The sequence below is a fragment of the Macaca mulatta genome, chromosome 4 (assembly GCF_049350105.2).
Source record: "Macaca mulatta isolate MMU2019108-1 chromosome 4, T2T-MMU8v2.0, whole genome shotgun sequence".
Classification (NCBI taxonomy): domain Eukaryota; kingdom Metazoa; phylum Chordata; class Mammalia; order Primates; family Cercopithecidae; genus Macaca; species Macaca mulatta.
In genome coordinates this window covers 22326386-22352690 of record NC_133409.1, presented here as the reverse complement: position 1 = coordinate 22352690, position 26305 = coordinate 22326386, and the positions used below count along the sequence as shown (strand labels likewise).

At 36.0% G+C, this 26305-nt stretch overlaps 1 protein-coding gene across 1 annotated transcript in view; it reads left to right on the top strand.

The window, feature by feature from the left end:
• Positions 1–26305, top strand: part of ROS1 (ROS proto-oncogene 1, receptor tyrosine kinase) — a 144274-nt gene that overhangs the window by 64335 nt on the left and 53634 nt on the right. The window contains exons 19-31 of the mRNA XM_078001181.1: positions 847–1064; positions 1398–1558; positions 1935–2079; positions 4483–4745; positions 6683–6746; positions 7071–7273; positions 9098–9303; positions 10193–10479; positions 13932–14108; positions 22647–22849; positions 24356–24500; positions 25278–25510; positions 25599–25775. Coding sequence (XP_077857307.1) covers positions 847–1064; positions 1398–1558; positions 1935–2079; positions 4483–4745; positions 6683–6746; positions 7071–7273; positions 9098–9303; positions 10193–10479; positions 13932–14108; positions 22647–22849; positions 24356–24500; positions 25278–25510; positions 25599–25775 — 2482 coding nt within the window. The remainder of the gene's footprint in view (positions 1–846; positions 1065–1397; positions 1559–1934; positions 2080–4482; positions 4746–6682; positions 6747–7070; positions 7274–9097; positions 9304–10192; positions 10480–13931; positions 14109–22646; positions 22850–24355; positions 24501–25277; positions 25511–25598; positions 25776–26305) is intronic.

The window sequence follows — 26305 nt, the reverse complement described above, 5'->3', positions numbered from 1 at the left end:
CTGGTCTCAAAGCCCTTCTGCTTCACATCTACAGATGGCAAATTTATACTTCAGGCATTGGTTTTTATGGGTCTTATTTCTGGATGATTACCTTATTTCCAGGTCCTGTAAGAACCTTGCCTCATGTCTTTCTTATGCTAATGCAAGTGTTGTAGAGCACATAGAATAAACCAAAGATGCAATCTCTGAACTAATGAAGTAATGAGAATCCAGGTTGTGCCTTTGTTGTAGAGTATTACCAAAATCACAGGTATTTTTTAAAAAGCTGCAACCTATCTAAACATTCTTGATATTATAATATCGCATTAATAAGAAAAGCCCCCAGAGAGGAGCACAGTGCTCATGCCTGTGATCCCAGCACTTTGGGAAGCTGAGGTGGACGGATCACTTGAGGTCAGGAGTTCGAGACCAGCCTGGCCAACGTGTGAAACCCTGTCTCAACTAAAACTATAAAAAAATTAGCCAGGCATAGTGATGTGTGCATGTAATCCCAGCTACTTGGGAGGGTGAGGCAGGAGAATATCTTGAAGCTGGAAGGCAGAGGTTGCAGCGAGCTGTGATCATGCCACTGCACTCCAGCCTGGGCAACAGAGTGAGACTCCATCTCAAAGAAACAAGAAAAGCCCCCAGAAAATTTACTTTAGGTCTACTACTTTTAAAAAATGTGAAATAAAAACCCAACTTAATATGAAACAAAAAAAGACAATAATTGTTAGAAAGTATTTTCTTTATTTTAATGTACACGAATACGCACAGATACTCACAAACCCATATTCTCATGAGTACTTGCATGGACTAGCCCTTCCACCACTCCAGAAACACACACTAATTGGCGTTATGTTTTAGCAGCACTGGGGATACCACCATCACAGAGTTTGCAGCCTGGAGTACTTCTGAAATTTCCCAGAATGCACTGATGTACTATAGCGGTCGGCTGTTCTGGATCAATGGCTTTAGGATTATCACAACTCAGGAAATAGGTCAGAGAACCAGTGTCTCTGTTTTGGAACCAGCCAAATTTAATCAGTTCACAATTATTCAGACATCCCTTAAGCCTCTGCCAGGTACAGTATTGCATTCCTGCTTACCCTACTCCATTATACTTTTGGTTAAATAAATACTTAGGCTGAGATTTTCTTTTTCTTAATAATTAAGTTTTAAGAGGAACAAGGCTTCAGTAATTTCAGTTCATTTGCTTGCAGTGAGTTTAATCTTAACCCTAATTTACAGCCTGAAAAAGTCAGAAAAAGATGATTTTTTTTCACAATATGTTAAAGAAAAGAAAATTTTGTTTCAGTTCTAATTATTAGTAATTGCTATTGATGTTCTATGATTTCTATATTGATCAATAATCCCCAGTTTTTTCTCCTATTTCTTTTTTTTCTTTCATCCTGTAGGGAACTTTTCCTTTACCCCTAAGGTTATTCCAGATTCTGTTCAAGAGTCTTCATTTAGGATTGAAGGAAATGCTTCAAGTTTTCAAATCCTGTGGAATGGTCCCCCTGCGGTAGACTGGGGTGTAGTTTTCTACAGCGTAGAATTTAGTGCTCATTCTAAGGTATGGTGTTGGTTCTAGTAACTTTCATTTCCCAAACAGACCGTACCATCTGTGTCAGCCCTACCCACACTGATCTGTACCATCTTGACTTAGCCAAGCCCATCTTCTTTGTCATTCCCATAGCATTTGATTATTAAGGGTATTCCCCAGAAGACTTGTTTGCAGCCAGTCTCTGACTGCTTGGTGCTGACTGCTGTGCTGGACACACTTTAACTGGTCTGTGTGGCACAACATGGAACTTGCCAAAATTAGCACTTCCAAAATTGCAAATTTTGATTCTACATGTGAACCAAAGTTTGGAGATTTTAGGTAATAAGGAATGAAAGATTTTGTAATTCTCTCCCTGAGAAAATAATGTTTTCTGTTTATATTTCAGTTCTTGGCTAGTGAACAACACTCTTTACCTGTATTTACTGTGGAAGGACTGGAACCTTATGCCTTATTTAATCTTTCTGTCACTCCTTATACCTACTGGGGAAAGGGCCCCAAAACAGCTCTGTCCCTTCGAGCACCTGAAACAGGTACAGGGGTTAAAATCTCTCTTTTTTAAAAAAAGCAGAATCTCACTTTTCGTGATCTGGAATGGGTAGTTGATATTTAAAAATAACTTTCCGTTTTATAGATGTTTTTAGATTCAATATCCTTTCAATGACTTTTTGGAGATTAGAATAGCTTCATTAACATAAATATGCATAATTTATTCCAAAAGAGTATTTCAAAGATTTCTTAACAGCCATTTCATTTGATTGTAGTGATGTAGAAGATGCAGATGCATAATTCAGGTAATTTGCAAAATCCTTTATAAGGAAAATGGGCATTTAAGGGCGAGACAGTTTTCTTGGAAGGCAGACTATCCTCATAGACGAGAACTCAGAATCTTCTGTAGGGGAATAACTGATACATAAATTTAATGTTCTGAGGAAAAGATATTTTAAAAAGGATACTAGCCATATCATTACATGTGTATATCACCTTAAAGTGTACAAAGCACATTTTTATGTATCACTCCTTTATTAAATATTTACTACATACCTATCATTTGTCAGAAACATCATTTCGTTTGATCCTCACATAGCTCTGAGATGGGTAGGAAAGTCTTATTATCTTGATTATGCAAGAAATAAAATGAAAGCCTAGTGGCTGCCCAAATAAAATAGTTACTAAGTAGTTTAATCAAATCTCCAATCAGTCACTTTTACAAATGTTGGTAAATGATAGGAATTTATGTAAAGCTAATATAGGATTTGGCAGGTGGTAAGAGCTTAATAAATATCGATATCCATTCCCCATTGCCTTTTTTACTGTTAAGATTATTTCAACAATATTCATCTATGAATCACACAACAGGAACATAGTGAGGCCTGGGCAGGTTCCAGAGCAGTTAGCATTGGATCCAGGAATGTTCTGCTTCAGATTTCCTTGAGATATCAGCTTGGTTGAATTGTTCTGTGGAAATGGACTTGACTGCATCCATCAGGGGAGCCAGTGGGAGCAAGAGTCAACAGCACTCTGCTAGATATTGGAGGCAATAAGAAAGGATGATAAGATTTGGCCTTTGCCTTCAGGAAATTTACAATATAACCAGGAAATTATCTAAATTGACCAATATTTATTAACCACTTACTGTGTGCTCATTCTATACTAGACTTGGGAGGATTTAACAAGGAATAAGAAGAGATGCTTTCTCTGATGGAGCTCATAAAACAGGGGAGAGATAAACACATGCACAGCAAATGATAATAGATACTAGAGAGTTATTCCTGAGCAGCAGTGGCATAGAGTGAGTAGACAAGCCTATGAAACCTTCATCTATATCAAGCTGCCTCAGGCATTCTTAAGAGGGAAGATGCCTTTGGGAAATGGAAACCTTAGTGCACCCTGAAAGATGGAGCAAGAAGAGCTATCCCATGTAGGAAGAGAAGCCTAATGTAAGAAGGCCTGGAGATTGAATAATAGTGTGAGTGTTAAACATTAAATAGCAATGTGATTGGAATGAGGGAGGGAATGAAGACCTTGTGGAGGAGTCCTAAGAGAGGAGAGGGCCGTTCAGAGAGAATGACTTAGAAATCAGGCAGAGACATTTCTCTTGATTAAAGGACTGAGAGATACTGAACCGCTTGGTTTGGCTCTAGAATAAAGAAGTACCCCCAGACCTTGCTCTTGGGGTACTATCAGCCTCCCCTAAAACTTTCTGCTTCCTAGGGACTTCAGGGTGACAGGGCCTAGGTCTCTGATTTATGCTGTATTTTACACCCTGAACTGGCTGAAGGCTGGTGGGACTTACTGCCAGACATCCCTATGATAACATTTTCAGCTTCACTGAAATCACTCTGTCAGGATGAAAGTGAATGTTGCATTTTATAGGGAGAACCAGACACCTTCTATCTACACAAGGCACAGACAAGAAAGGTGTGCTTAAATGGTAGTAGGAAGGATTTGAGTTGAATGTAAGGAAGTCTTGCCTGTCAGTCAGATGTGCTGAAATTATCAGGATGAGTTCCTGAAGAAATCTATGGAATATTCTCTCCTGAAGATCTTTAAGAATACACCGGGCCCTATCATGGGGAGGGGGGAGGGGGGAGGGATTGCATTGGGAGTTATACCTGATGTAAATGACGAGTTGATGGGTGCTGACGAGTTGATGGGTGCAGCACAGCAACATGGCACAAGTATACATATGTAACAAACCTGCACGTTATGCACATGTACCCTAGAACTTAAAGTATAATAATAATAATAAATAAAGAAAGAAAGAAAGAAAGAAAGAAAAGAAAATAACCCCCCCCCCCAAAAAAAAAGAATGCAATAAATATACTGCAACTGCCTGGAATGAGAAATGTTGTGAAGTTGTTTACAATCTCATTGTAAGTGGTAAAAGTCAGTCTTCTATTCTTTTCTGCTCTATCTGTGCCTCTACTTTTCAGTTCCATCAGCACCAGAGAACCCCAGAATATTTATATTACCAAGTGGAAAATGCTGTAACAAGAATGAAGTTGTGGTGGAATTTAGGTGGAACAAACCTAAGCATGAAAATGGGGTGTTAACAAAATTTGAAATTTTCTACAAAATATCCAATCAAAGCATTACAAACAAAACATTTGAAGACTGGATTGCTGTCGATGTCACTCCCTCAGTGATGTCTTTTCAGCTTGAAGACATGAGTCCCAGATGCTTTGTTGCCTTCCAGGTATGAGAGAGAAAACAGAAGATATGAGAGTGCAAACAGATTTAAAGGACTATGTTAAGAATTCTGTCACCCTGTCAATAGTTTAGGTATACTGTGATCAAAGAGGTCAACTGGGCAGCAAAAGTAGAGAGGCAAGAGGGGATTGCTCGGGTAAAGGACATTTTCACAACTTTCTCATATTCAGGGAACTTTGCAATTTCAGAGTAAGTCATTCGTTTTCTTTCTGCTTTTCTTTTGAAGCTGTATCACGATTTAAATTTTTCTATGTTACATATTACCGATTTGTTTTACATTTTTATTGATATATATTATAGTTGTACGTACATTTGGGGTACATGTGTTACTTTGATAAACAATTATTTTTCAATAAAATCACTATAGGCCTTGCACCACAGTAGGTACTTTGTATTCATTATCTCATTTGATCATCATACTATAAAGAAAAAGTTAAGTCCTTGAGAGTATCAGTCAATTACCAAAGCTGTGTGGCTGAAAAGCACTGTGCTGTAATGCTTTCCACCATTTCTTTTTGGGGAAAATAACATCTTGGGGAGTGTTTTGGAGATTTGAGTTGCCTAAGGATTTGTTTTACTTTTCATAAAATTCTAATTTAATAATTATTTTGATAATTTATTAAGTCCACATATACTAATCAAATAAGTTATACATGAAAGTTAAAGATAATACACATTCCTGTTTGGTAAAAATTAGGAGTGTTTTGGTAAAATAAATATTCTGGCTAAGTGTGTCTATATATAGAATATATAGTGTATATATGGAATATATAGTGTATATATGTGTATAGATATATAGTTTCAAAGTTTGGTCACCTTGGAACCATGCAAAGTGATATGCATGGATATATATGAGTTTCATTTAACACAGTTTTGTACAAAAGTAAACACTACTATATATATATATGCACCATTATAAATCATACACAGATAGTAATATATAAAATATAGTAAAATGTGTTTAATACTAAAAGTATAATAAAAATAATACAATATTTTATTGATAAAGCACTTGGGGCTTTATATTTTGAGTCCACCATTATAGATGTCAATTTTCTTTGCAGGCTATTGTACATATTCAAGGTTTGGAAATGGAAATAATTTATTACATAATAGAAAATATCTAAAATAATAAAAATAAACTTTATTGTTAGAATGTGACATGGCCCAGTGGGAAAAAATGTATGCAGATTTCAGAAGACTTGGTTCTGATGCCAGTTTCTACATATGTCATTGTGCATGAGTTACTTCCCTTTATTAGTATCCTGGTCCAGTTTTTACTCTTAGTAGTTGTGAAGATCAAAAGAGACAATGTATGTGAAACTGGTTTGAAACGCACAATCATTTTCAAATGTAAGGTTTAATTATTTTTAAAAGTTACTTTTTAAAAAGTATGGAAATTTAGTGTTTTGAAGCTTCTAGTTGTTGAATTCAAGAAAAGTGGAAGTTTATCATAATTTGCACAGTTTTATTTCTGTTAAATGTTCTATGTAACTTAATTTTGCAAATAATGACCTTATTTTGTTTAAAAGCATTCAATTGACAAATATATATATTCAAGCTGTACGACATGACTTGATAAATGTATACATGGTGTCATTATCACGATTGAATTAGACATTCATCACCATCCATGCTGTACATTAAATTCCCAGACATTTTTAGAAATTCATTTTTTAGCAAGAGAGATTTGTTCCAATTCTTGCAGTTTTCTAGATAAAAAATCTATCAACATAAATATAGAGCAATATTTTTTCTCTTGGTGATTTACATTGCTGTATATTAATGTAAATAACTATTTGAAACTATTAATATTGTGTATCAGGAGTGTGAAATGAAACATTCAGTAATCTCCCAGTCTCAGAACTTAATTGTTGCCACTGAGAACGCTATTGAATGCAGTTTTTGTTTCCTTTTCTTTAGGTTCGGGCCTTTACATCTAAAGGGCCAGGATCATTTGCTGACGTTGTAAAGTCTACAACATCAGGTATTTGTTTTCTAAAATCTGTGCAAATAATAATTTAGAGGCTTGTGTGTATGTGTGTTTTTTTTCCCCATTGGTATCTTTAGGGTTATGAACACTGTCTCTGAGCTAAAGTTTAGCTCAAAAACATGTTTTTGACCCCAAAACATCACCAAAATATGTTTAAATAAACCTAGTGGTAGAGAGCCTACAAGGTTATCGCTGAGACAGATGTATTAGAGGAACCAAAGGGAGCCCATGGACTTCAAAACTGCCTGATATTAAATCAAGAGACTGTGCTAAAGCTGGTTTTCTCATGCATATTATCTACATGCTTTTTGCTTTCAGAAATCAACCCATTTCCTCACCTCATAACTCTTCTTGGTAACGAGATAGTTTTTTTAGATATGGATCAAAATCAAGTTGTGTGGACATTTTCAGCAGAAAGAGTTATCAGTGCCATTTGCTACACAGCGGATAATGAGCTGGGATATTATGCTGAAGGGGACTCACTCTTTTTTTTGAACTTGCACAATCGTTCTAGCTCTGAGGTATTTCACTATGTAATTCTTTTGAAATAAAGGAAATGAAGTATTTGCATATGACACTACTCAGTACTTAAAATGACTGGAAAATGGTTTAGTCATTAAGATTAGAATGAAAAAGACAGATATTGTGTAATCATTTAGCCACACATGAATACAGACTACATTTTGGGCAAATGTCATTCAGCACTCAGTTAGCAAATAGTTACTGGATTTAGGATGCTGTGTTAGAACCTGGGATATTATAGGTGAAAGTTTATAGGCTTTGCTCTTACTAAACCCAGTCTAGTATTTGTCTAACACTAGGAAGGCAGTATTGCCTAGTGATTAAGAAGGTGAGTTTTGGAATTTGACCACCTAGAATACAATTTGGGCTCTACTGCTTACTAGATTTGTAACCACTGGCAAGTTATTTAACCTCTATGGTTAAGTAATACCTCATCATAAGGTTCCCATGAAGATTAAATGAGATAATCCATGTAATGCACTTAGCACAATGCCTGGCATGTGGTAGGCATTCACCAAATGTTAACTGATAGTGAAGACAGACTAAGATAACTGTTGTGCTGAGAGCAGGATGTGGTGGAATCACAGAGAATGATGGAATCACAGAGAATGAACAAGTAGTCTAGGTTGGCTTGGTGGTGGTAGAATGGAAAAACATCCTGGAAACAAAGATGAGCCAGGTGAAGGCCGAGGGGGTACAAAGACAGGAAAACAAAGAGCCATAGAGTGTTTGGATGAGAGTGGAGTGAAAGGAAGCTGGGAAATCTGGAGAGGTGGGAGCCTGAGCATAATGGGTCTCCTTTACTGTGCTAAGGAGGCAGGTGTCATTCTAGAAGCCAACAGCAAGCCAGTAAAGATATTTAGTGGGTCATTAACATGGTCAAGTTGTGTTTTAGAAAGGCCTGTCTGTTAGCAGTGTGAATAGTGACTTAGAGAGGGTTAAATCTAAGACAATTAGGAGGCTGTCACAGAAATCCAGGTAGAAAATGTTATGGGCCTGAGTGAGGGGATGAGCATGAGGTGAGAAAGGAGATGACAAACTGGACATTTAAAATGGGACTAGTTCAAGCTGGGTGCAGTGACTCACGCCTGTAATCCCAACACTGTGGGAGGCCAAGGCAGATGGATCACTGGATGCCAGGAATTCGATACCAGCCTGGCCAACATGGTGAAACCCTGTCTCTACTAAAAATATAAAAATTAGCTGGACATGGTGGTGCGTGCCTGTAGTCTCAGCTACTCATGAGGCTGAGGCAGGAGAATCATTTGAACCCAGGAGGTGAAGGTTGCAGTGAACCAAGATCATGCCACTGCACTCCAGCCTGGGTGAGAGAGCCAGACTCCATCTCCAGGGAAAAAAAAAAAGGGACTAATTTACTATGGGTAGTAATGAGAAGAAGAAGTCAAGGAGGACCATATTTGTCAGGATTAGCTCCTTGGGTAGGTGTTGAAAATCCATAAAAATATAAAATGCAGGAGAAAAAGAGGTTTTGGCGTGGGTGATGAAGTCAGTTTTCTGGGATAATTCATATGGAAATGTTCAGTTGGCAGTTTAATATTTGAATCAGTAACTCATTACAGATCTTGTCTGAAGGTATAAATTTGTAGCACTGGTTTGTAGATTGCAGTTAAAGCCATGATAGAATCATTTAGGAAAAATGTGAGAAGAGGACCCATGTTACAATGGTATACTATCCAGATCGCTGAGGTTTGGGATTACAAATGAGAAGTGCAGTAAACAAATGATATGGGTGAATATAGAAAAGTCTCCAAATAAAAAAATAACAACTCTCTTCTTGGCTGTGTTCTCTACCTGTTGTTAAGCTTTTCCGAGATTCACTGGTTTTTGATATCACAGTTATTACAATTGACTGGATTTCAAGGCACCTCTACTTTGCACTCAAAGAATCACAAAATGGAATGCAAATATTTGATGTTGATCTTGAACACAAGGTGAAATACCCCAGAGAGGTGAAGATTCACAATAGGAATTCAACAATAATTTCTTTTTCTGTATATCCTCTTTTAAGGTATGTAAATGCAAATATCTTTTTATATTGTGATGAAAGAGATAGAGACATATTTAATGGAATGTCTTTGACTTAGTAGTAGAAGACAATTATGGGAAAATAAGATGCTTAGGGCTCTTGGCCCACTATATTATAGTAAGTAATTCTTCCTGTAAATTAGGAGCCACAACCGCAACTATGTAAACTTAATGCATACTGACAATTTGACTAACAAAGTTAGGCTGATTACCTAACAGGAAACAATAGCAGATTTTTATACTAGTGAATGCAATAGCATCATCAGTTGGCAAGGACAAGAAGAGGATTGACACGGTGGCAAGAGATGAGCAGGAACAGATGGGCAGCATGTCTTGCACAGCAAAAGTTATTCTGTGCTCATCCATCTTAGTTTAACTCATATCCTCACAAGGTGAGCTTTAAAGTCTCCTTTTAGCACCTAAGTAGCAGTTTCCCAGGCTGGAAAGATACATTTCTGTTTGTGCCATAAGCATGGGGATAGGCTATTTTGAAACTAGATCATTAACTAGTATTAAGAAGCAGAAACAGACATGAGAGGAGCGGAATAGAGATGGACATTGATGAAAATTATGCAAATACATTTTATATTTCAGTTATTAAGTGGGCCTTTTAATATAGCACCTAAGGTCATTATGTTCCCAGACTTTAGTTGTAAACACATCTATTGAGAAATCATTGGAAATGCTACAAGTTAGACTTCTTGTGACTTCTTCCATCTCAGAAAAAGGTTATTGAAAATGTGACCATGCTCTCTCCAAAGGCTCCATTTGTCCCTCACAGTCATTAGGAATGGTTGCTCTGCATTAGAAACCAATATTTGAAATGATGTATTTTACTCATTAAGTTGGGGGGACTATTTTTTCCTCTATAGTCGCTTGTATTGGACAGAAGTTTCCAGTTTTGGCTACCAGATGTTCTACTACAGTATTATCAATTGCACCTTGCACCGAATTCTGCAACCCACAGCTACAAACCAACAAAACAAAAGGAATCAATGTTCTTGCAATGTGACTGAATTTGAGTTAAGTGGAGCAATGGCTATTGATACCTCTAACCTAGAGAAACCATTGATATACTTTGCCAAAGCACAAGAGATCTGGGCAATGGATCTGGAAGGCTGTCATTGTTGGAGAGTTATCACAGTACCTGCTATGCTCGGTAAGATGCTGATGTACGTGCACAGATATTTGTTAATAAGAGCAGCTCCTTCAATTGCATTTAAAAAGAGCTTGCATTCCCCATATACTCAAAAGAATACACACATGATATTTGCTCTGTACCATGCCAAGTGCTGTAGAATTCAAATCAAATTGTTTCCAGGAAAATTGTATGTAGGCATTCACATAATTTTCTAAATCTGTGTTTTAAAAAATTGTAATTAATAATAGAGCTACAATTTAATGATCTTAACTGTATGTTCTTAGCATGTACTAAATGCATTATTTTATTTAATCTTCATAATGACTCAGTGAAGTAGGTACTAATATCCTCATTTTACAGATGAGGAAACTGAGGCTGAGAAAAGTAAGGTAACTTTTCCCAAGGGCCACAGTTAATAGAAGTTGAAACTGGGTCTAACTACAACATGCATGACCTTCCCGCTATCCTAAATTATTTCCACTTTGATGATCCCATAGATTCCACTTTCAACATGAATTGGTCAATACTTGGGTCTATCTGTTGAAATTCAAATGCTTGTAGAATAAATATTCGAAAGTCGAGTACAATTTGGAAGTCTCCTAATTAGGAGTAATTCAACAGAAAAAAATATATACTCTAAATACCCTATATACTCTTAAAATTTCTCTTCATTGCCCAGTGTGGTAATCACTAGCCACATGTGGTTATTTAAGTTTAAATTAATTGAAATTAAGGCCAGGTGCAGTGGCTTATGCCTGTAATCCCAGCACTTTGGAAGGCCGAGGTGGGTAGATCACTTGAGGTCAGGAGTTCGAGATCAGCCTGGCCAACATGGTGAAACCCTGTTTCTACTAAAAATACACAAATTAGCTGGGCATAGTGGTGCATGCTTGTAATCCCAGCTACTCAGGAGGCTGAGGCAGGAGGACTCGCTTGAACTGAGGAGGTGGAGGTTGCAGTGAGCCAAGATGGTGCCACTGCACTCCAGTCTGGGTGACAGAGTAAAACTCTGTCTCAAAAAAAATAAAATTAAATAAAATTAAACATTTAATCTCTCAGTCACACTAGCTAAATTTCAAGTGCTCAAAAGCCACAAATAGCTAATGGCCACTGTGTTGGACAACATAGGTATAAAACATTTGCATCATCACTGAAAGTTCTATTGGTCATTGCTGGGTTATACAGTAAAGTTTTGAAATTGCAAATATGTGTGTATGTGTTATAATTGTACATAGGTTTTGTTGGCATGTCAACCAAGGCCTTTTAGAAACAATTCCTATGTTTAGAGGCCTTTTAGAAACAAGGCCTTTTAGAAATAATTCCTATCATTAAATAGATTTAATGATAGAGGTAATGTTTTGAATGATTCCTCCTTAGGTATGTTACTTGTTTCTGTTAAACCTGTGACAAAACCCTTTCCTTGATCAAAATGTAGTTATGCTCCTCTGAGTCCTCTTCTTGACTACGCCTTAACCTTGGTCTTCATGTGTCCATCCTTGCTGAGTTCAGTTTTAGCAAGAATCCTACAGTTTAGAGAGAACCCCCTACCACTGATACCCGATCAAGTTCTTCATTGCCCACCCTTGATGGACATTGGTCTGACTTAAGTAAGAATCCTGTTTAGGCTCTTGGCCTGCCTTTAACAAGAATCCCATTAGGCTAATTTAACAAGCATTGCCCTATCCTGGATGCCATCTCTTAATATTTCTCCACCCAATGACTTCCTCACTCAGTTTTTTGGCTATAAAAACCCCAACTATCTGTTACGTTGCAATATTTGTCTTTCCTAGTGCACTATTGCTCTTGTCTTGACCAAAGTCTTTCTTATCATTTTAACAAGTGTCAGAATAATTTTCTTCTTAACATTTGATACACAAGACAGAAGAATTATCTAGTAGACCATTATATATGTATAAAAATGGTCAGTTTTTCATAAACCTGTAATTAAAATCCTAAAATTAGAAAATTAGAAAGATTTTAGAGATCATTTAGATGTTATGATGTTGTAAGAATTTTTTTCTTTAAAAATAGTCATGCTTAAACAACCGTTTCTTTAAAAAAACCTGCTACTTTATAAGGAAGTCTGTTTAAGCTTTTGGACAATTCTGAACATTGGATTTTTTTCTTTTATTTAGCCAGTCTTTTCTTCATTTCTCCCATTCATTAGTCTTAGTTCTTACCTCTAAATTTACAAAGGATAATTTAATCACTTTCCACATGATAGCCATTCAACTATGTAGAGATAACTGTTGTAGCTCATTGTAAGCATTTTTTTTTTTTTGAGACAGGATCTCACTTTGTTGCCCTGGCTGGAGTGCAGTAGTGCAATCATGGCTCACTGCAGCCTCCATCTCCCAGGCTCAGGTGATCATCTTGCCTCAGCCTTCCAAGTAAGCTGGGAGTACAGGTGCACACTACCATGCCTCACTAATTTTAGTATTTTTTGTAGAGATAGGGTCTTCCTATGCTGCCCAGTCTAGTCTTGAACTCCTGGGCTCAAGCCATCTGCCTGCCTTGACTTCCCAAAATGCTGGGATTACAGGCATGAGCCACCATGCTGGAATCAAGCATTTTCTTTGGAGGAAAAATTCAAGTATCTGCAATTGCTCCCCAGGCAATGTGGCATCTAAATCTTTGTCCTAGTCACCCTCCCATGATTTCATTTCAGCTAGTTAATATTCTCTTAAATATTGCCCCCATAAAGACACTTCACTCTCAATGTGTTCTCATCAGTGAAGGGAGACTCTTAACTATGAAGGTCTTCTTTTTGCTGTAGCCAAAAGTGGAATCAGATCTTTAGGATACCTGCCATTGAAAGACCATAGTCTTTTCCACATTTGTTATTATTAAGCCAGATCCCTTTCATTTGTTCATTTACAGAATTGATATGAAACTTAAATTTAGGATTTTACATTTGTTCCTATCAAATTTGAATCAATTTCCTGATTCTGTTGTGATATTTTTGAATTTCAAGGCTGTAACTGAACCTGCTAGTGATGGTGATAATCACATAATATCTGCAAAGATGATAAATGTGTTTGCTATGCATTCATTCCAAACCATTGATAAAAATATTGAGAAAGGCACTGAGCCCTATGCCTATCATTTAATACTTCCCTCAGGTTGGCATTATTTGATTTTGAGTCACATAGGTAGGTTTTAAATCCTGGGTCTGCCCTTTGGTGGCCTTGAGCAGATTATTTAACTCCTTTAAACTTCAGTTTGCCTTTCCACAAAATGATGTTGGTAATAATAGTAGTTACCTGATTGACTTGATATGGTGCTAAAATGAGAGAACACCTCTAAAACCCTTAGCCAAATGACATAAAATGAAGATTTTTTTTTCATATTGAAATAATAGATTCAAAAGTTAGTAATTATATATAGGAAAATAATTTCATGTATTATTTAGAGTAAAAAATGTAAGATATTTATTTTGTTCTTTATATTCTTTACGTTTTTAACCGCAGGAAAAACCCTTGCTAGCTTAACTGTGGATGGAGATTTTATATATTGGATCATCACAGCAAAGGACAGCACACGGATTTATCAAGCAAAGAAAGGAAATGGGGCCATCGTCTCCCAGGTGAAGGCCCTAAGGAGTAGGCATATCTTGGCTTACAGTTCAGTTATGCAGCCTTTTCCAGGTAATAAAGTCACATTCATAATCAGCTTGTTCTCCCAATTTAGGGTCCGAAAAATCTCATTATGTCTCCTTCTCCAAAGCTGTCCCGTTAGCCCCTCTGTTGTGCTCTCATCCTTGCTCCAAACTCTACCAGTCTTTAGTGTGCACTGTGATTGCTGTTTTTCCTGGATCACAAATTACTTCTATGTGTAAACACAGCTCAGGGTGTGGTGGGCAACTGTAGTCATGGGAAAGCTACGTCCTGTTGTTCTGTCTGCCTGTCCTCTTTCTCTTCTCAGTCCCATAATTTCTCTTCTTTCTCTTCTTTCTCCTTTACTGATATTTTAGGCCTCCCAGTGGTGTCAAAAAGTGTTGCATACAACCGTGTTTTCAAGGTAATGGGTCATACTTGTGTTATTATGCAGTATGCAGTATTATGTATCAAATCATTAAGTATTAATATATACTATTATAATATGTAGTACTATTTAATGTAAGACTGTGCTACCATTTTTATTGAGTTTTTATCTTTTTTAAAAAAGTGTTACTGTTTTTAGTGTTATGCCCCTCATCCTACTTTTCCTATAAACTGTGAATTTTATTGTGTGATTTGTATACCGCAATGATTCCTAGAAAGGCATGTATCATGTTATAGCAGAACTGACTATATATTTTCTACTGACAGTCATCATAAAACATTGTTGAAATCTAAAAAACACACAAACAAAAACAAAAACAGTATTGCATGGCCTCATTGGCATTTTGTCAAGGCTTTGTTTGCCACTAAGGTGCAAATGTCATTCTAAATTAAATATAACTGTCCTCTGGAGAGGGACAGATATAAATGACATAAACTCCCTTTGTTTAAATGTTTTCAGTTATAAAACATGTAAATTGAAAAATGTTAAAATTTATAAATAAAGCCTACTTTGTATTTTTGTAAATAATTTATTTTTCACTTTGAGAAATTTGAGAAATTTTAAAGGTTCGTGTGGCATCTGGTTTCTGGCCCAGGAGCTTAGAAATTGCCACTCCACCCAAAAACAAGTAAAAGGCTGAGCGAACTGAAAACTTAATAGCTCTTCTTGGATCCACAAGAGAAATGAGGTCACAGAGCAAACTGCTGTCCCCAGTTGGAAAGACAGATTGGTAAATACAGAGAATTATAACTTACCAGAGCAAAAACCCATGAGCTAAAACCTTTTTAGAAAGCAGTGTTAGCGGTAGAAAAATCTAAACAGTAATTGATGAATTGCTTGAGGCTCAGTTGGGTAACTCTGAGAGTAGAAACTCGAAGGGGATCCAGTTATAGGGGGCTTCACACTTTTATAAGTTTTACCTCCAGGAGCTTTAACTGGTTTTTTTCTTAGAAAATCTCCTTGTGCTTCCCACGGAGGAAAGGGAAAAGGAAAAATTTTGAAAGGCACCAGAGCATTCTGTTCTTCTTAACAAGGTCTGCATTCAAGCTACACTAACCACAGCTGGACCTGCTTGGGTTTTATCAGAGCTTAATTGACCGGGCAAAGAGAAGTGCCCAACCCCAACCCATTCCAGCCATCGTGTCCCACCTAAGCGGGGTAGGGGAACGAAAAGAACCTGTGAAGTTCACATTTGAAAAGCAAAGCAAAAACCCACTTGAAGACTGAGATCGAATCTAAGACTATAAAATGCCTCCCCTCCCCCTACACCTTACCACCACATTCCTAAAGGCCCACTTACAGCACTTGCTTTCACCCAGTACAGCATATTCGGCTGTCAAGAAAAAATTACAAGGCATACTAAAGGGCGTAAAACACAGACTGAAGAGATAGAGGAACTATCACAACCAGATTTCAATATGGCAGGGATGTTAGAATTATCAGACTGAGAATTTAAAACAACTATGATTAATATGCTAGGGGCTCTAATGAATAAAGTAGTCAGTATACAAGGACAGATGGTCAATGTGAGCAAAGACATGGATATTTGAGGAAAAAAAAGAAAAATTAGAGATTAAAACACTGTAACACATGAGGAATGTTTGATGGACTTAAAAGTAGACTGGATGTGGCTGAGGAAGGAATCTCTGAGCTTGAAAATATCTCAATAGAAACCTGCAGAACTGTAAAGCAAAAAAAAAAAAAAAAAAAAAAAAAAAAAAAAGGAAAAAAGCCAGAACAGAATATTCAAGAACTGTGGGGAAACTACAAAAGGTGTAAGATAGGTATAATATGAATACTAGAAAAAGATGAGAGAGAGAAATGAACAGAAGACATATTTGAAATAAATATTTGAAACAATAATGACTGATAATTTCCCCAAATTAATGTCAGATACCAAACTACAGACATGGGAAGCTCAAACAATACCAAGAAGGATAAATGCCAAAATCTACACCAGGCCTATCATATTCAAACTGCAGAAAACCAAAGATAAAAAAAAAAATTCTGAAAGAAGCCAGAGGAAAAATTACTTTAGCTATAGAGGAACAAAGATAAGAATTATATCCAACTTCTCCTCAGAAACTATATAAGCAAGAAGAGAGAAAAGTAAGATATTTAAAATGTTGAGAGAAAAAAACACTAACCTAGAATTCCGTACCCTGTGAAATTATCCTTCAAAAGAGAAGGAGCAATAAGGACATTCTCAGACAAAAATTGAGAGAATTTGTTATCAGTAGACCTGCTTTGGAAGAAATGTTAAAAGAAGTTCTTTAGAAAGAAGAAAAATGATACAGGTCAGAAATTCATATCTACATGAAGAAAGGAAGAGCATTAGAGAACAAATAAGTGAAGGTAAAGTAAAAGTTTTTCTTTTTCTTAATTGACCAAATGGATAATAGTTTGTTGAAAATAATAATAGCAATAATATATTCAATTATATCCACTTATGCATGTATGTGTGCATATATATGTGTATATTTATATTAAGCAAAATGAATCACAACAGTGACACAAGGGATAGAAAAGAGGACTTGGTATTATTTTGTTATTATAAGGGACTGCACACCTGTGAAGTGGTATAGTGTTGTTTGAAGGTGGACTTGAATTAGTTGTAAATATACATTGCAAATTCAAGGACAAATCACTAAAAAGTGTTTTTAAAAAAGTATAACTGATTCCCAAGAAAGGAGAGAAAATAGAATCATTTAGACTGCTCAGTTAAAACCACCAAAGTCAGAAAAAAGTGGAAGACAAAAGTAGGAACAAAGAACAAGGGCAACAAATGAAAAATAATAACAAATATGGTAGATACTAATTCAACTATATCAGTAGTCACTTTGAACATCAATGGTCTAAATACACCAACTAAAATACAGAGGTTGTTTGAGTGGATCAACAAATAAGACTCAACTCTACATTGTCTATAAGAAACCCACTTTAAGTGTAAAGACACATCATATAGATCAAAAATAAAGGGATGGAGATAGTAGATCATGCTATTGCTGATCAAATGAAAGAAGAAACAATTTCAGACAGAGCAGACTTCAGAGTAAGGAAAGTTATAAGTGATAAAGAGGGACATTACGTAATGATAAAGGGATCAGTTCTCCAAGAAGACATCATAATCCTTAATGCATATGTCCCTAAAAACAGAGCATCAAAATACATGAGGCAACAACTGATAGAACTGCAAGAAACAGATGAAGCCACTATTACCATTGAAGACTTCGCAATGTCTATCTGTCAGAAATGGGCAAATCCAGCCAAAAAAAATCACTAAGGATATACTGATGAACTCAATAACACCATCAATTAATTTGCTATAATGGACATCTATCTACTAATAATAATTTATCCAACAACAGCAGAATAAACATTCTTCTCAAGCTCACATGGAACATTCAACAAGACGGACCATAAAATACACTTTAACAAGTGTAAAAGAATAGAAATCATACAATATCTGTCCTCAGACTACAATGCCATTTAACTAGAAATCAATAACTGAATAGCTGGAAAATCTCAGAACACTTGGAGATTCAACAACATATTTCTAAATAACAAATGGGTAAAAGAAGAAATCTCAAATTAAAAATATTTTGAACTAAAAATGAAAACAAAACATCAAAACTTATGGGAATCAGTAAAATCAGTGCTTAGACGGAAGTTTATAGCACTGACTGCATGCATTAGACAAAATGATCTAAAATTATTTAAGCTTTTACCTTAGGAAACTAGAAAAAGAAGAGTAAATTAAATCCAAAATAATAAGAAGAAACAAAATTAAAACAAAAGAAAAAAATGAAGTATAGTAGAAATCAATGAAATTGAAAACAGGAAACCAACAGAGAAAAATCAATGAACCCAAAAGCTGGTTCTTTGAAAAGATAAATAAAATTGATAAGCCTCTAGCCAGGCTAAGAAAAAAAGAGAGTGGATGCAAATTGCTAATAGTAGAAATGAAGACGGGGACATCTCTATAAAACCCATGGAGATTAAAAGGATAATCAAGGAATACTATTAACAACTCTATGCTCACAAATTTAATAACCTGGATGAAATGGACCAATTCTTTTACAGACACAGTATGCCAAAACTCACAGAAGAAGAAATAGACAATCTGAATATGTCCACATCTATTAAATAAATGGAATCAATAATTGTAGCCTTCTGAAATAGAAAGCACCTGGGCCAGATGGATTCAATGGTGCATTCTACCAGACATTTATGGGAAAATTGTACCATCTCTACAATGTCTTTCAGAAAATTGAACCAGAGGGGCTACTTCCAATTAGGCCAATGAATGCATTTATTCTAGGCCAGAATTACCCTAAAACCAAAACTAGACAAATATATTACAGGAAAAGAAAATTTTAGACCAGTATCTCGCTTAAATATTGCAAGAATTGCAAAAGTCCTGAACAAAATATTAGCAAATCAAATTGAGCAATATATTAAAATAATTTTATATTACAGTCAAGTGGGATTTATCTCAGCTATGCAAGTTTGAGTCAACATTTGAAAATCAATTAATATAGTCCACTACATCAACAGACCAAAGAGGAAAAATCAGGTGACCACATTGATAGATGCAGAAAATGCTTTTGACAAAATTCAACACCAATTAATGATGAAAAAAACTTCAGCAAACTAAGAATAGGGGTAACTTCCTTGAGAAAGAACACCTATAAAAACTTCGTTAACATCATTACTTAATAGTGAGAAATTAGAGGCTTTCCCACTAAATCAGAAACAAGGTAAGGATGTTCCCTCTCCCAATTTCTTTTCAACATTGCAGTGGAAGTCACAGCATGCAACAATACAAGAAAAGGTATACACAGCATACTGATTGGGAATGAAGAAATAATGCTATCTTTGTTCACCGATGACATGATCATGTATGTAGAAAATCTGAAAGAATTGACAGAAAGACTCCTGACACTCATAAGTGATTATAGCAAGTTTGCAGGACATGAGGTTAATATACAAAAGTCAATCACTTTCCTATATACCAGCAATGGATAAGTGGAATCTGAAATTAAACACACAGTATCATTTAGATTAACACCCACAGAAAATGAAATACTTAGGTATAAATCTAACAGCATATGCATAAAAATCTATATGAGAGAAACTACAAAACTCTGATGAAAGAAGTCAAAGTACTAAATAAGTGTAGAGATATTCCACGTTCATAGATAGGAAGACTCAATATTGTCAAGATGTCATTTCTTCTCAACTTATGTATAGATTCAATAAAATCCCAATGAAAATTCCAGCTAAAGTGATTTTGTAGATATTAACATCTGATTCTAAAGTTTATATGGAGAGGCAAAAGACCTAGAATAGGTAGCACAGTATTGAAAGAGAAGAACAAAGTTGGGGAAGGCTGATATCAACTATATGACATTCTGGGAAAGTAAAAGCTATGTAGACAGTCATAAGATCAGTAGTTGCCAGAAGGATGGGGGAATAAGTGGTGAATAGAGCACAGAGGACTTTGAATGCAGTGGAACTATTCTGTGTGATACTATAATGGTGGATACAGGTCATTACACATTTGTCCAAACCCGTAAAATGTACAATACAACATTGAACTCTAAAGTAAGCTATGGACTTTGGGTGATAATGATGTCATTGTAGGCTCACTGATTGTAACAAATGTACCACTTTGGTAGGGGTAAAAGTTATGCATGTGTCGAGAAAAGGAGCATCTGTGAAATCTTGGTACACTCCTCTCAATTTTGCTGTGAATCTAAAACTGCACTAAAAAATAAAGTCTTACCAAAAAAAAAAAAAAAAAAAAAAAGAAGAAGTCCATGCAGTATCTGAAGTTGAACGACACACACATAACCTCCCCCCAGCCCCATATAGGAACACACTCCAAAATGAAGTCCTAAGAGTAGCATGAGCTTTTTTTTTTTTTTTTTTTTTTTTTAAACTGGAACTCATTAAGAAAATGATTAATACTCATTTTCTTTAAAAAATGGAGTCAATTTTATGTTGCTAGTGTCTAGGTACATTATTAAGAGTACTTTACCTCCATCTGCTGGAAATTTTAGCAATTACAAGTTACCTTGGTCCTTTTTTTCTGAAGGCATTCAATTATCTTCAAAATATATGGGATTAAAAAAAATGTAAGGGAAAAACCTGTCTTTCTGTCCTGAATAATGTTTCTGACACTTCAACATATCATATTATATCAGTCAAATAAAAGAATGACAAAATTCCCAATGACCTTTGAATTAGATAATTGCTCTCATTGCTCACATGTGTATCCCATTCTCTGTTCAGATCTGAAATCAGTACAAACTGAATATTATTGGATAAATATTGGTTGAACTGGAGAATAGTTCATCTTGTAACTTTAGTAAGGTTATCCATCTCCAAACCCCCATACTTTCCAAATGTCCTCAAACTTAGGTTCACAGTGTCCTTGAGTATTCTCCGTTGTTGGAGATTTTAGATGTACTTCTAATTTTAAACATTTTTTTCCCCGCATTTTGGAAGTCATATTTGGAATTCCCAGACCAGACCAGCATTATTTTCTCTAATTTTTCATTTTAGTCTCAGTAATGATGATAATAATAGCTAACGTTTATTTAATGTGTTCACCATGTGCTAGGGATAGAGTAATATATAAATATCTGTAAAGCAGGCCATTGTCTCTGTTTACAGAAGAGCTGGAGTAACCTTCCCAAGACCAAAAAGTTAGTAAGTGAAGGAGCTGGCTCCATCAAGTTATTTGCCACTTAGACATTTACCCCCTAATTTTCTTACTTGTTGAATGCTAAGGATGTATTTTATATGTGGCTAGTATGAATCCGTAAGGATCGATAACACTTACTAAATACCTAATTATGTCAGGCACCCTCCTGGGGCTCTGGGGGAACAAAGACAAATCAAGCACAGTCTCAGCCAAAGATGTTTACATTCTAGTGCTAGATGAAGAAAGAAAGCAGCAAAAGAAAACCAAAACCAAAATCACATGTGGCTAGTGCACTGGTAGAAGAACATGTGAAATGGAGTGAGGACAGAGAGGAGATGTCCTTTACCTGGAATAGGAAGGCAGAAGGGGCTTCCCAGGAAAAATGATGAATGAACTGAGCCTTAAGTAAGGTTAGGTAGATGGGGAAGATCATTCCAACCTGAAGAGACTACCTATGTGAAGGGTTGGAGGGGTAGAAGTCCTGCAGTGTGTAGATAGTGTACTGTGGTTAGAGTGAAGGATGGCTTTGCATAGCAGAGATTGGATATGCGGGCAGGAGCCAGATAGCACAGTGCCACGCACAACGAGTTAAAGAGTTGGCTAACTGGTGTAAGATTGTTAGATTTCATATTAAAATCATATTTGGAGTTATTTGCATATTATGTAATTATGCTGCATTTTTAGGTGATATTTTACGTCAAGACTTAGACTGAATAGGTCAAGAAGTTGTGTTCAGGTGCAAGTGACAGATTCGTGATTTTTTGAGGCTTAAGCCTGCAGTATGATTGTGCTACTGCACTGGTCTAGAACAGACCATTCCCATTGTAGCCTCCATGACTGGGGCTCCCTGGAGTTGTGCAGCGTGCAATGTGTTTGGTTGTAAGTGGTGGCTAGGGAGCTCCACAGTGCCATCAAGCATCTGGACTTGATCTTTCCCCAAACTTCCTTAGTGAGTCTTTTATTCAATTCTCACAAGATGGCTGCTGCTCCTGTTGCATAGTGTCCACCTCCTGTGTTGGGGGAGGGTGAAGGACAGAGGTGTGTGACAGTGATAAGCAGATCTGACTAACCAGACCGTGTCACATGATTGTCTGGGTGGCAATCAAACTTTAGAAACAGTTTTTCCTCCCAGCATGCTGCCCTGAACGATATCAGATATATATGAACTTGAAGAAAAGGAGGAGGATGTTGGGTAGACGGTAGCAATACATACTACACATACTACACACAGCATCAAGATGCAGCCGGTTTTGTTTCTTCAAAGAGAACGTTATTTCAAATCATTTTCATATTTATCTTTTCAAGCAAAAGTTATGTGTGCTCTACAAATTTCTTTCTAACCTTTGATATTATTCTTGTTAAAAAATCTGCTTTTCCTCTCATATATTTATGTATAGATATTTAATCTTTTCGTTTCTTCTTATTTTAGATAAAGCGTTTCTGTCTCTAGCTTCAGACACTGTGGAACCAACTATACTTAATGCCACTAACACTAGTCTCACAATCAGATTACCTCTGGCCAAGACTACCCTCACATGGTATGGCATCACCAGCCCTACTCCAACATACCTGGTTTGTTATGCAGAAGTTAATGACAGGAAAAACAGCTCTGACTTGAAATATAGAATTCTGGTAAGATTGGAACTAGTGGTCTTTGTCTTTTCACAAGATGTTCTTTTTTGATACAAATTTATGAGCCATAGTAAAGTGTTTCCTGTATGTTCTGAAGTGGACTAGTATGCAACTTTTTTACAGCTAATGATTCATCAAAACATTGTGTTCTAGTTTTCTTGACTGGGAGTAAGTTAAGCTTCAAGGAAGTATATCAACTCTTGTCCATTGATGGATTGCCATGGTAACAGTTTTCTGAGTGTCCAGAAAGAATTGGGTTTATTCCTCTCCCTGATTATCTAATTATCCTTGGAGAGAATGATAGAGACTTATTTTTGTGGCCTATGGAGCAGACTGAAGATTGAGGAGTAAGAAATGAGTTGGATGGAAAGAACATTGCCTTATACCTCTTCTCCATAGCATTTATCTAATATGAAAATTGTACATTATGTTTTTCTTTTGTTTCCTATTTGCAGAGAGATATACTGCTATGCAGATACTGTTTTTAGTCATTATTGTATGCCTAGCACCTAGCACAGTCATTGGCACCGTCCAGGCATTCACTAGATATTTCTTGAATGAATTGGCACTATGATTCAATCATTGAATGATGAAACACATTCATTAGTATTTCAGTTGTCTTAGTGATGGAATCACATATGTCCAATATTTTGCTTTGTGCTTGGCTTTATTTAGCCTATTCAAAAGGTGAAATTGACTAACTGTTGGACGTTAAACACTATATGCTTTCCCATAAAGTGTATGTGATTTTTCATTACTTCCTTAATTTTGTCTAATTAACCATTTTTACACATTTCTAAAATGAGTAATTTCAGATAGGTTAGATCATTTGGCTGGTCAAGATTGGACTTGCAGCATTGGACACGTCTGTAATTAAATTTAATCTGTCTTATTGCCTTCCCATTGATTAACAGTGATCTAAGACAGTGGTTCTCAACCTTGGCGGCACATTGAAGCTTCACAAAAAAACACTCTGCATCTAGGCTTCACCCCAGATAACTCAGTCAGAATCTCTGGCAATAGAACCCAGGCATAGTAGTTTCTTAAAGCTTCCCAGATGATAGCAAAGTATAAACAAAGTTGAGAACCACTGGTCTAAGGAAAATCTTTTTACTCTCTTAAACTTTATTTCTAAGAATGATTAGATTATATAAAAACCTTTTATTGTATTCACATATGTATCACATGTTTTCTATCATCTTGCTGAATTTCTAATACAATGTTAGTGAAATAGTATCCTCTTCTAGGAATTTAATTTCCCCTGTGAAATGATTTATACCACAAAACCTACTGAGGGCTACCAATCATTTGGTACTTATTCTTGGAAATATTGAACAACTCGAGTCTGGGTAGATTGCACAGTGGTATTATCATTAATAATCCAGAATCTAAAATAAATTAACTTTTTTGAGCCTTTAACTTTGTTCTCTCTTTGATTAAATAATTTCTACCAATTTGTATAAAATGTCAAGAATAAGATATTGATTTTTAAAAAATCAATTACAGGAATTTCAGGACAGTATAGCTCTTATTGAAGATTTACAACCATTTTCAACATACATGATACAGATAGCTGTAAAAAATTATTATTCAGATCCTTTGGAACATTTACCACCAGGAAAAGAGATTTGGGGAAAAACTAAAAATGGAGGTGAGTTATGGGCTTGGTGTGGGTTTCTCAAGCAGAATATTGTGATACATGTGATGGGTACATCCATCGATGTTTATTTTTTAAAATCTGAATGTGAAGTAATTTTACAATGTAAGCTTTCTTACGTTTAATAAGAAAAATGTGTTTGCAGAAAACTTTGAGCTGACCCTTACTCTAACCCCTGAAGTTGACTAATAATATTCTATCAAAATAGAAAGCAACTAGGAGGTAAAACATTGAAATCAATATTGTTTGACTAAGAAGCACATTATTTGGTCTCACCACACAGTGTCACTCTTTTTCCAGATACTCATAGGTTTCTGTACATGTGGTGAGCTATAGAAAAACTAAGCCTTTTTTCTATGTGAATTTTACTGAGGCCTGAGGTGTAAAGTTATACAACAGTATTGCCTTAAAGAAAATAGGTCTAAAAAGGTTTTCTAAGAACTGATGAGGTGGTGATTATTATGAGGTGATGACATTTATTTCAGATGTCTCTGATGTTATTCAGAAAACTCACCCAAATTGAGTTACTCCCCATTCGCCATATCCTTGAGCTGGAGTCAGAGAATGATTTGGTCACTGGGCCGAAATAAGTGAGAGCCCTTTAGGCAGCCTGTTAACCTACCATTGCAGAAGAGGCTGGTTTTCTTTCTGGACATCTGTTATTTATTCTGCTCATACCGTATGCTTATTTTTCAACCCAAACTCCGTTACTTCTTTCCATCTTTCAGTGCTATTGCAGCATCCTTTATCATTCCTTGCTATTTATTTCAGTACCAGAGGCAGTGCAACTCATTAATACAACGGTGCGGTCAGACACCAGCCTCATTATATCTTGGAGAGAATCTCACAAGCCAAATGGACCTAAAGAATCAGTCCGCTATCAGTTGGCAATCTCACACCTGGCCCCAATTCCTGAAACTCCTCTAAGACAAAGTGAATTTCCAAATGGAAGGCTCACTCTCCTTGTTACTAGACTGTCAGGTGGAAATATTTATGTGTTAAAGGTACAGTAAGTATACTAGGCACTCTTTATTGTCATTCTCAAGTGCAAGGCTCTCGAAAAGTTAAGCAATTGTTCTTTTTTACCAAAAGGTTCTTGCCTGCCACTCTGAGGAAATGTGGTGTACAGAGAGTCATCCTGTCACTGTGGAAATGTTTAATGCACCAGAGAAACCTTATTCCTTGGTTCCAGAGAACACTAGTTTGCAATTTAATTGGAAGGCTCCATCGAATGTTAACCTCATCAGGTTTTGGGCTGAACTACAAAAGGTAGACTTTTAATGCAAATCTTTATTTTATGATATAGAATAAATTGGAAAGGCCTTTTTCAAGCATCAAGAACATGCTCATGTATAAATAAACAATATATTTGACAACTTTCATTGATTTATGTTTGGCATGCAGAAGCAGTAAGTTATCCAGACTAATTTCTGGTGGGAAGAATTCTCAGGGAGATTAATTTGCTTTTAAAAGATGTTATGTAAAAGGATATAAGTTATAGTGTACTAATTTTATAATATTTTACTTAGTTTAGATGTTAGCATGGTTCTCTGGTTTAAAGCCCTTAGTAACTTGGTGTTTTCTATGAAAACAAAATGAAAAAGAACTGAAGAAACAAAAAACCAAAACCTTGTTTAGAAATGTTCTTTTCATCATTTAAGGGCTGTGCAGTAACAAGACAGAAGTAAACCATAAAACCAGCTTATTCTAAAGTAGTTTTGTTGTTGGCTGGCAAACTTTAAATGATTCCTCATCCAAGACTTTTCATGCTTTAACCAAAAAGAAACCACCCACTGAAT